A 12,323-nucleotide genomic window follows, 5' to 3' on the forward strand; every position below is an offset into this window, starting at 1 on the left:
CCACCAAGCACAGATCCAAAACTTTTTTTCCAACTAAAAGAAATGATTAGACTATGCCCAGATGTTTCGCTTTACGAATCATATGTAATTGCTGTTTACATAGTACGATTTTTTTTGTGTAATACTTATCTTGTTCGCAAACCGTAAATTTTCTTGTAGTATTTGTCCGAAATCGTTGTAGTTACTCGGGAGGATTGGGTAAATATTGTCCAAACCATATGCTTTACGTGATCTCCCAGGACGAAATGTTACTTATTATTAAAGCACTAATTAAACTATATGTGTAATTTTTTAATAAAAACATAATACCAGAAAAAACGGCTAAGTAAAGTTGTATTTATAATAAACGATACAGTCCTTATGTGTATACATAGTATGGGTATGAGTACCCGAAAAGAAGGACTGCCTACAAAAAGAGATGAGATCCCATCAAAAACATTACATGTAAAAAGGTGCAAGTCTCGCAACGCTTTTACTACAAAAAAGTTTTGAGATGTAATGTGAAACCAAGTCGGTTATTTTAATTAGTGCCAGGGGGTTTCTACAAAAAGAAGTGAAATCCCACCAAAAACATTCTGTAAAAAACTAGCCAAGTCTCGATGGAGCTGCTTGTTTATCTCTAAAAAGTAATGAAATCTAGACAAAGTCGTGCCAATTCTAAGGTTCCTTACTGCGATTTCTTTATTATTATAGTTAATGTTGTGTGACTTGGCCGTCAAGGCCAGGTGCTCCATGACACCATTGCACCAATCTGTCGCCAGAACCGCTACCCATTGACGATGGAAAATTGCCACTTGGAAAACGTTGATTCAATAACCAGTCAATTGTAGGCTTGATAAAGCTGCGTATTTCAATAATACTTATGTATGGGCGAGCCTGAAACAAACACTTCTTTTTGGTGCAATGGCAGATTGGTGCAATGGTGTCATGGAGCACCTGGTTTTGTACCCTTGTGTACCCTTCAACGGCCAAGTCACACAACATTAACTATAATAATAAAGAAATCGCAGTAAGGAACCTTAGAATTGGCACGACTTTGTCTAGATTTCATTACTTTTTAGAGATAAACAAGCAGCTCCATCGAGACTTGGCTAGTTTTTTACAGAATGTTTTTGGTGGGATATCATTTAACGAAATACACGAAATCGAGTGGTCGAACTTCAAAAATCGGCCCCCTGTCACACATACGTACGAATTTACAAGTGCGACAGAGAGGCAACACGTCGTACGTGGTTCGCGGACTTCGTTGTAGACCCTCTGGCTTATGTTGTTGTCGAGTGCGCCCGCGCTCCACTCACGCCACTCCAGCCAGTCATGATTTGGCCTTTGTTCTATGACTTGCTGTCGCTTGATATTAACCCTTTGACCGCCGTTGTCCGGTATACAAGACAACGATAGAACGATACGCTGGCGCCGTCGTCTTGTATACAAGACACAAATTCAACCACCGAGTTAATGTGAAAATAATAACAATTGCAATTTCATTTACACTCTTGTTCATATTTTAGGTCTTTGTTTTTTCATTTATTTGCTTTTTAAGCAGCTATATAAATCCATTCTTTTATAATAAGGCTTTTAAAAAAATCGCTCCAATTTTCAATGGTTTTCATGTTCCTCGTCGCCGTTGTCTTGTATAAAAGACAGCTAGGGATGGGAATGTTAACTCGATATGGGAATTTTTAAATTAAATATAAAGTCAGAAATATGTTTTTATTTAAGTATTTTAACACTTGTTAATCGCCAATTTTTTTTAACGAATAGTAGGTAACTACTTACTAGAATACGTAGAACGAGAGTCAGATAGGCATAACTATATGTAAAGTTCAGGCAGCTTCTTTAGCTGTATAAAGTAGAGTCAGTCAGACAAGTAAATTTGCCCTTGTAGATTGTGGACTATTTAATTGCAGAAGGATAAATAAAAAAAATAAAGGATGTTATTTTATAGCTTAGTGGGAAGGGATACACCGCAGCGACCGCTTCGCACAAGAGTGGTACAGATGGACATACCTGTTTATCAGACTTAAGTTTTTTATTATAACATTGAAATTAATGTGTATTTTTATAACAAGTCGTTGAACGTTTTTTTGGTAAGAGTTTATAGATTAATGTAAACCAAACTGAAATTATAATGATAGATTCGAATTCCGGAATAATATCTTCACTCATTAAAAATTCAACCCACGTGTAATTTTCACTAAAACAGTTCCGGTATATTGACTTTATCGACACATGATGCGCAGCTTTAACGTTACGCCAATAAAGTTTACGTACCGACAAGCGCTTACGCTGTTGACCTAGAGACTATTATTACTTAATCCGCGCGAAAACGGTCCTTGTCGGTCTGCACTGCGGGCAGTCCATGCGCGCCGTTGTCTTGTATAAAAGACTTATCGTACAGCCTAGTGCGGCGATATCACGTCTTGAATCGACATTGTTTAGTGGTTGTTATTTATATTAAATCCCTATATTTTAAACATTTTCGGGTGTAAAACATATGTTTAATTTTGGCAATTTGCAATGAAATTAAAACAGGATAAGAACAAAGCTAAATTAAAAAGATTTTTACCATAAATTGTAAATATCGATATCACTATTTGCAATCCCTAAACTTTTTATTAGTTGTTTACTTAAAATTTGCTCTGGCGTGTGAGTGAGCATCTTTGCGGACTAGGTCCGGCGGCCAAAAGGTTAATTTGTATTTTGCTTTCGCGCTTGTGTTATTTGTGCTTGCTTAAAAACTGCTTTCGCTGTGTACTATTCTAACAGGCTTTCTTCTTCCTTCATGTGAACTTTTTGTGTTGTACCTATATTTGTGAAATATAAAAACTGTCAAAACATCTGGATTTTTACTTACTGCTTCAATAACCGGACGATATAAGTAGAAGGTAATAGAAGACACTATTAATTCATGATATTGAAATATTAGAAAAATATGTTTTATATAGGTACAATATACAGTTAGTTGCACAAGTGAACCAATGTTCACTACTTTGACATGTACCTTTACTTTACATAAAAACGATAACTAATTAATTTTATATTTCACTATTTTCTGTTAGTGTACTATATAGAGATGGTCTGCCATTACATAATTACAGATTGAAGCAATGCATTTTCTCTATAAGGTCATATTAGTATTGAATCAATTTTGCTCCGACCTCTTTCGATAGCAGGCCGTTTGATTAATCGGACTTAAAACTAAACTTATATCCGATGTGCATTTATTTTAATGATGTGTCATAATTGAAAATAAAACGTTAGCCATGAAACCGTTTACCAAGCCTATCAATGATTTGATTAAAAAAATGTTGGAGGAAGGGCTGTCGACTAGGAAAATAGCCAAGAAATTAACCGTAAGCCAGTCGGCTGTGCAGAGAATAAGACAAAAATGTACAAAACCTTTGAAAAAGAACAGTGGGGGGCGAACAAAAAAGTTAAGCCCGCAAGACACGCGTAGAATTGTACATTATATGGTCACTGGCGAAGCAAAATCCACATCGCATGCCGCCTCACTCTTACGAAAACAAACAGGAAAGGTCGTAAGTAAATGGACAGTGATAAGAAGTCTTCAGGGTGCAAAATTCCGAGCAGTGGAGAAGAAAAAGAAACCGCTTATTAGTAAGAAAAATGTAAAAGCTCGACAAGCATTCGTGAAGAAGTACGAAACGTGGACAGAGGAAGACTGGGCGAAGGTAATTTTCTCAGATGAAACTAAAATTAACAGATACTCAACGGACGGCCGTCAATGGAATTGGAAAAGAGAAGGAGAAGGGATGAATGTGCGAGATTTCATACAAACTGTTAAACATGGAGGTGGTAACATCAAAATGTGGGGCTGTATGACTTGTTTTGGACCTGGTTCTATTCGTAAAATTGATGGGATAATGAACAAAGAGATCTATCTTGACATATTAAAGAGGCAGTTAGGGGAAACGCTGGAGAATATGCCGTTCCCAGTCAACGAAATATGGTTTCAACACGATAATGACCCTAAACACACTGCAAAAGTTGTTAAAAAATGGTTGTCTGAACAGGGTTTTCATGTGTTAGAATGGCCAGCTCAAAGTCCCGATTTAAACCCCATCGAAAACCTATGGTCTATGTTAAAAAAAGCGTTAGTGAATAACTACGACTCACCGCCATCGTCATTACACATATTGTGGGCTCGAGTTCAAGAACAATGGGAGTTACTGTCGCCTGCGTACTGTGAAAAAGTAGTAAAGGGCATGGGTAAGCGTTTGGCTGCAGTAAAAAAGGCCAAAGGACTATGGACAAAATATTAATAGTGTAAAATTTCTCATAAATATATGGTGCAATACTGATTCAATGTTTATCTTACTAGGAGGAGCAAAACTGATTCAATGTTAATTTGAGTATAAAAGTTTATTACAGTGATTTCAAACTTAATGATTACACTTAAATGTAAGTTAATAGTGTACAGTTTCTTATAATAAAAGTATTCAAGCGAGACTGTTTATCCCTTTAATTTTTACACGATAAATATATGAGAGTCATTGACATTGGTTCACTTGTGCTACTAACTGTATCTATTACGTCGGTGGTAAACAAGCATACGGCCCGCCTGATGGTAAGCAGTCACCATAGCCTAATCGATTCCTGCAACTCTAGAGGAGTAAGTAACATGCGCGTTTTTAATTACTTCACTTTTGAAGTCGCCCCAATGCGCCTTACCTCTTAAAGCCCAACATACTAAGTTTCCCTATTTTTAATTTGAACTTTGTTTTATAGTAGATTAGGGTGCCTTTCGTTTGTTTTAGAAAACAATGAAACAAAAGAAATGCTACCTTATGTAGTTTTCGAAAGGTTCGAATTAGATTGAAACAAAGCGTACTTTGAATTAAGGCGTAAGGTGTATGTGAAGTCCCCAATCCGCATTGGGCTAGCGTGGGGACTATAGCCCAAGCCCTCTCGCGCTCGAGAGGAGGCCTGTGCCCCAGCAGTGGGACGTATATAGGCTGAGATGATGATGATGATGTACTTTGAATTGGGCCTTACGTTAAAACTAAAAAAAAATTGCTACAAAATGCACATTTGTACCTATATCGCAAATCGAAGTTAATGCTATGTGCCTCGTATGTCCCTCTTGCGTCTACAGTATATTATGCAACTGTCCCAGGCATCCAGTATGTAGGTATCTGAACATAAAACCCCGGCATTCCATTATGTGGCTTAGATTTGCGTAGTGTTGTTGCATTACTCATTTGCCAGATTTCGTCGTAAGTAGCTGTACTACGGGAGTACGGGAGTGATGCATCTAGTAAACGAATCTAGTATAACTGGATCAGGCATGAGGTGTGGGGGGAAATGACCGAACGGGATAGTCTTATGTATCTTTCAGTAGGAGTAGCAGCGAAAGCGCTATTATTGTTTGTCCTTGTCAGAATCTCACGTTTTTTATTCCGCACCGTAAACTTAGTATGGATTATGGTGAAGAACAAATTAATATCCGACCAATCATAGTGTACCTACCATTTATGATCTAGTAGGTCCGTGATCTGTGATTCCATCAGAAATCGTTCTATAGATACTTATATCCCAACCGTAATGGAGAAAAAGGTCGACTCGAAGCAAAAGTGCTTCCTGAAAACATTGGTAGATATTGTGGCCCATTTATCATGGCGCCATATTCCCGCACAAAAATGTCCGCCCGCTTTCGTTTAATGATCCTATTACTGCGGGCACGGGAAACAATATCAGGACACCAGCGGAACAATTGAATGCGGCCCTGGCTTGATATTTCAATCGGTTACCTGCTAGTAGACGCGAGCAGTTCATTTCTTTGCGCATTTTTGTATTGTGCCATGGAAGTCCATGTCAATGGCATATTTTACCGTCACGATAAATATAATGTGATTGTATGCAGTCGCTTTTAATTTATCTTGGACGGTAACGTACTATCGTAAACGTTAAACGCTAAAGCGAACCCCATTTTTACACATTTATTTATGACTCTAAAATATCTTAAATACTTAATACGTGTGCTTCAATTCAAACTTATTTTAACCACTTTTCGATGTCTGATTCAGTTGAAATTTGGAGTACTACCGTAATTCCGATGACAATGTAATAATATGCTGACATGGAGCTGATCTGACGATGCAGTCAGAAGGTAGCAAACGGAACTCTTCGATGGAAAAACACAAACACATCGAGTTTGGGTTCATTAGAAAGGTCTCGAGAAGTTCTTGATAGACATGCAAATGGGAAGAAGTACAATCAGCAATAAAAGTGTAAGATTTATTTTTACAGTAGGTAAGTAACTTGTAATCTGTTACTGACATATGTGCTTCGCGCTCGCCCCAATATACTGGTAGATAGGTAAAGTCAACTGAAAAAAATATGGGTGAACAAATCATCTCAAAAATAACCCCATAGCTCTTAGGTATGTCAGCGAATTAAGAACTATTTATTTATTTATTTTATTTATTTAAACTTTATTGCACAAAACATAAAAATAATGTACAAATGGCGAACTTAATGCCTAATGGCATTCTCTACCAGTCAACCATCGGGCCAAACAGAGACATGTAAAAATGGTGCAAGGAGAACAGAGGCATTTATTAGAACATTGGAAAACAACTGAGCAACGAACAACTAATAATTCTGATAAACTACATATAGAATACACAAATAAATATACTAGAATATATATAATTAATATACTACTACATATTTCATACATACTCATAATATATAATATATAATGATGGACACTACTCGAACTCTTGTTTCAGCAGATACTTATGTAGCAACCGCTTGAAAGCTAACTTGCTCGGGGCTTGTCTAATATTGAGAGGGAGTGAATTCCAGAGACGACTCGCCTGGACAGCAAAGGAGTTAGTCGTGAACCCAGTGCGGTGAGCAGGAATTGAGAGTTTGAGAACACGAGATGTACGCAGCTCACAGCCGGGACGAGGAGTATCAAACAGGAACTTATTCTTTAGGTATCCAGGAGCAGAAGGCTCAAACAAGATTGAAAATAGAGTACAAAGTATTCGAAGCGATCTACGGCGACGGATGGAGAGCCAATTGAGCTGGCGACGGTAATAGGAAACACGATCGTATTTACGCAGGCCAAAGATAAATCGTATGCCGTTGTTGCATGCAACTATTGCAACTATAAGTATACCCATATTTTTACAGTTGACTGTACAAGTGCGGGCGTTATGCCCGGATTGGTCTAGTTCGAATTTATCGCCTGGTTTGACCTTTAGGTAACTCGACATGATGTATACTATAGCATAGCCGAATTTGGTATATCAATTAGTCGTTAATGTAAAATATATACCTATACCTAACCTATGTAGTCACAAATCTCAACATTATACAACATAGGTACTTACATTCAGCTATTTTGGTTAGCCTAAAGCAATGTGCCAGTCTAGTAAGCGATAGGAATAGTATTAGCCGTGTAATAAGGTAGGTAGATTACTATACAGTACGTCTAATAGGGTACATCGCCAATTACTAGCCACCCCCCAATTACTGGCCACCTATACTAAAATGAATTCTGTGTATAGGTGAATAGAACTCATTTTTGTAAGAGGCGGCCAGTTATTGAACGAGTGGGTTGTGGATAAATTTCAGTTACTGGCCATTTTCCTTATACTGAAAATGAGTTTTATTTATCTGTAAATAGAATTCATTTTTGGAATAGGTGGCCAGTAATTGAAAAGTGGCTAATAATTGGATTTTCGTACCTTATATACTAAAATGAACTTTGTTCACCTATAAATAGAAATCAAATTAAGTGGCCAGTAATTGGGGGGTGGCTAGTAATTGGCGATGTACCCTACATCATTTGGATGTTTTGTACCGTGTTTGGCTTTTCTTCTTACGCAGTACCACTTAGCAAAGACCGAGTTCGGTGGGGCATTTGTTTTATATGTAACCTGACAAATAGATTGTTAAATATGTTAATGCTAAATAGGTACATGGCCGAAAAGGTTCAGTTATACGAGGGGCACACTGAAAGTTTTAGAATAAACAAACTGATAAGGAATGGGTTAAATATAGGTACTTATTTAATTGGTAGGTACATATAACTGGAAGTGCCCAATTAACACAACTATTATTATTAGAAACTGATCTAAATATTTATATCAATGACACAGGCTCCAAAACCTGATTCAAAACTTAAGTAACCAATCCTAAAACAAAGTATAATTCATTGTTTGACTCAGGAACAGTTTACAAACTGAACAGGAGGTCTAGCAAAGTTGACAATCGTTTGCGTTATGAGAACCAAACACTGTCTCTCTATTCTCTTCCATATTAGTGCGAAGGAGAGACAGATGGAGTTTCATTGTCGAGAATGTCGAGGCGCAAACGATTGTTATCTTGGATATGTCCCCAGATGATACCAATAGGAAGGTAGGTACATAAATAAATATTAATGCCGTGTTTATGTGATTTGTATTCAATATTGATTCAAAGCGTAACACAAAGAGATTTCTTATAGCCCCGAGTTCGAATTTTCCTTTTATCATTTTTGGACAAGGCTGTAAGAATGAATATAAAAACATCGTTCAAAAATACGCACAATTTGTCACGCGGGCGTTGGATGATTGATGATTTGGGTGGAATTCGCAACTGCCTGGCAAGAAGCACTGCGGCCATGTTTCGTCTTTAGCATCTTTGTAACCCACCATCAATCATCAAGCTTTTTAAATATAGTAAAACGCGAATCAACTTATAGAGATGCAGTGGGGCGAGCTGAATGTTATTGGGTACCTAATGCTGTCAAAGAGAGTTAGAGAACAATTAGCAAACGTTTTATAATCATCAATCGTTGTATTTTGTCATGAAGTACCTAATACTTAATTACATAGCACACATTATCTGTAGGTATGTTTAGGTAGGTAGGCATGTTTAAGTTTGTTTTTCACAATTCGCAAGGGAATATCGCAAAGTGGAAAAAGTAAAAAAAAAATTAAATACCACCCCTGACTTCAATCTTTAAAGTTATAACCAAAATCTTATCACAAAATTATGTGTGAACGACTTACCTACCAACATTAATGACTAATTCATTCAGGAGGTATTTACGGATAAGGAATGGGTTAAATAAAGTCAAAGTAATCCGGTTCAAAGTGATATTTTATTCTAACAGTATATTAGTCTCCATTTAATACTAAGGTACAAAATAAGGCTATATCGTGAGATGTGAATACGCTTATTTAAGGCAGTTTTTGCTTTTCGTGTTGTGCATTATTCCTACTATTTACATCGACTTATTATATATTTTCTAATACATTATAGAGATAATAGACTTGGTCGAGTTGCACCCATATACAATTTATATAAAGCGTTTGCAAATAGAAGAGAAAACACACCTGAGGTTGGGGGCTAAGCTAAAGGCCCATCATGGGCTGTACGGGAATTATCTTTTCAAACCTAAGGTGCGACTAGATCTAACAAATACGTGGCATATGCGCAGGACCGCTCTGCGTTAGCGCAGTTTCGTTAATATGTTAGATATGTACGACAGTGTAGGTCAATTATTCTACGGGGCTTTTAACATAGTTCCCAACCGGTTCTAGTCACTTACATAGAGATAGTTTATTCATATTATATTATCTAATATGTACCTATATCCTTATTGCTACGTACGTACTCAATTTTATATTATGTTAAAAGACTAGAATAAGTTCGTACGGTTATTATTTGAATAAATTTTATACGTTTTCACCAATGTCGCCAGTGGTGAATACTTTTCTATTTTGCGTACTCATTACAACCCTGATAGCTACATTTATTTACATTGAGGTCGAATGTAAAGCGCACCGGAGAGGATCAGGATGCCTGAATGCAATAATACTAAGTACATTTCGCAATAAGTGCCTAAGTAGGTAGATAAATAATATGTAGAGTGAAGTCACGAAAAGTCTGCAGCGATTTTGATAGCCCTCGCAGTACCAGATTTATACGTCATAATTTCATAGAAGTTTGCCGTTTAAAATAATACTTGCACTGCATGGGCTATCAAATCCACTGCAGACTTTTCTTGGTCTTACTCTAGTATATTTTGCAATAAAGAGGATATGGCTAAATTTGTTAACTATGTAGTGTCATTCAGAGCCCCGACACCGCTACGCTTCGATTTTTGATTGTAAGTAAGATTGCTCGTTCTTTTTGCTTGACTAGGGTGCAATCTGCTTGGCATAACTTAGTTACATAATAAAAAAAAAACTATCCCTTTTGGGAGTAATAACAGCTGTTATTATACAGATAATTGTGAAGAATTACCCTTAACTTGTGAGCAAGTGTGATGAAACATGTTTACGTGGTTTGGGTGAGAATCGCAGGAGTAAATTATGACAAATTTTAGTGTGCGGGCTCTGTATATAACTGTAAGTCACATTAGTTACAATTATGATTTCCATATAATATTATTATCATGATTACCGTAGACGTCGCCCGGTGACACGTAACAGAGTACGGCGTTAATGAAATCAGGGTAGTGGAAAAGAAGTTGGATATGAGTAGGTTGATTTCCGATTCCCTACTTCCTTAAGATCTATGGACTGACCTTCACTTCTTACATTACATTTGTATAAAACAAGGGAAGTTGATCTTTCTTCCGTAACCGAATCTTGTCACTTATACTATAACAGAGTGTCTATTAGTCTTCTTATCCGGAGCATACGGCTCCAACTTGGCTGGTTCGGTGTTGAGCGCGCTGTAGTCCACGGGGAAGGGGGGCTCAGGGAGGGTGTCTTTAGAGGGCACTAGAACCCACTGTCCAGGGCCGTTGGGGTTCTTCCCCATCAGCCAGTTAGTGAAGCAGTGCACGTACGTGCCGTAGTCCAGGATTAGGTAACTGTTCTGAAAAGATAACAGGCTGATGAATTTAGATGACGCTTTTAAATGCGGGTAAAGGTCCACACGCAAGAACAATGAATACCGAGTTATGGTTTTTTTTTGACATAAAGTTGTGTATAAATATTGTATACACACATACGTACATGTTTTTGGATTGTATTACGTGCAAGAGACATATTTACAACCATTCATTACTTTTTTGGACGTCTGTTTAAAATGTAGTAAAATTACAAAGTAGGCTTTGGTTAAAAAACATACTCAGTGTATCATATAATCATATCATACTCAATCTGCTATCGTTGATCGATGGGACTATAATAACAGCAGCAATACCTAGTTCATTTACATTAACAATGGATTAAATATTGATTGTGAGTGGTGTATTCGTCATAAATAAGTAAATAAGTGGGCGCATCGATAGTGTATAAGTAGGGCAATTTTGTCAATGCGGTAAGCTCGACGATTGACCGATAAAATGCTGAAGTAGCTAAACGTAAAACTTTACAGTAATATCTACGTAAGTATAGTCGACCTCAAAGATGTGTTGTGTTGTGTTTGATGTGTGTATGGTGTTGTGTGTTAAATATTTTCGCCTTATTACTAATCGAGTTGTCGACTGTAAATTGCACTGACTTTATTCTGAATATCAATAAACAACTTAAAAATGAAACACTTACACTAGTCATGCGGTCATAGGCAGTGTCGATGATTTCATCGACGCGCTGTGCGCTGAGCCCGATCACCGAGCGGTAGAACGCTGCGAGCGCCGCCTTCGTTATCTCGCCAGTACCTGCAAATGTGCAATTTAAATGCTCACTAAAATTCACGAGCTGGAGTTCAGCTTTAAGTAAGAGATATGAATTCGTAAATTTAAATTCATTTATTTAGGTACAACATCGCTTCGGGGTTTAAGCAGAATGATTAGGCAGATATAAAATAATAATTTATGAGGTGCCTATTATGGGCTCTTCATTTTAATACTATATAGCTGAGTGAGGGTATACAATAGTATACATATTACGGAATTTCTCTCTCACTTTACGTTAATCATAGTTCGGTCGTCAACTATCTACTTAATGTCTTCTGCCTCGGAGTCCGGGTAAGGCCACGAGATCTGGTAGATTTTTTTACTACCCCTTTAAAAATAAATCCTGATTATTTCATACCTTGTAGGATATGCGAAGTAATAGTACATTACTACAGAGGCCGGGACAAAAGGGGTTGCCGGCCGAAGACATATAGACTGAGCGCGGGCAACCCCATTTCCCGCTGAGGCAGGCGCGGATCCACCGTTGTGGGCACGGTGGGCATGCCCACAACCCTAATAGGGTGCCCTATTGATTCCCCGACTAGAAATACGCCGATTTTTGGATCGCAGACACTTTGGCAGAATTTCATTAGGTATAAGTACGCAGAGTAGTCAGGTGATCGATACGCAGATTTCTTTTCGTAGAATTATCGTTTGATGTACGTCAAAA

The 12,323-nt window shown here is 37.5% G+C and overlaps 2 protein-coding genes and 1 long non-coding RNA gene across 4 annotated transcripts in view; 1 reads left to right on the plus strand and 2 right to left on the minus strand.

Annotated features, from left to right (window-relative positions):
* Positions 1 to 8,902, minus strand: part of LOC134668061 (annexin B9) — a 47,505-nt gene extending 38,603 nt beyond the window's left edge. The window contains exon 1 of the mRNA XM_063525545.1: positions 8,898 to 8,902. The gene's annotated coding sequence lies outside the window, so the exon portion shown is untranslated. The remainder of the gene's footprint in view (positions 1 to 8,897) is intronic.
* LOC134668106 (uncharacterized) overlaps positions 1 to 12,323 on the plus strand; it is a 518,821-nt gene that overhangs the window by 16,682 nt on the left and 489,816 nt on the right. The gene's annotated exons all lie outside the window — the stretch shown is intronic.
* The window catches only part of LOC134668046 (uncharacterized), a 101,686-nt gene continuing 98,465 nt past the window's right edge, over positions 9,103 to 12,323 (minus strand). For both annotated transcript variants that reach the window (XM_063525503.1, XM_063525497.1), the window contains 2 exons: positions 11,523 to 11,635; positions 9,103 to 10,848 (listed from right to left, as the gene is read on the minus strand). In XM_063525503.1, coding sequence (XP_063381573.1) covers positions 10,624 to 10,848; positions 11,523 to 11,635 — 338 coding nt within the window. In that variant the 3' untranslated portion in view covers positions 9,103 to 10,623. The remainder of the gene's footprint in view (positions 10,849 to 11,522; positions 11,636 to 12,323) is intronic.

This window comes from Cydia fagiglandana, chromosome 1 (assembly GCF_963556715.1).
Source record: "Cydia fagiglandana chromosome 1, ilCydFagi1.1, whole genome shotgun sequence".
NCBI lineage: Eukaryota > Metazoa > Arthropoda > Insecta > Lepidoptera > Tortricidae > Cydia > Cydia fagiglandana.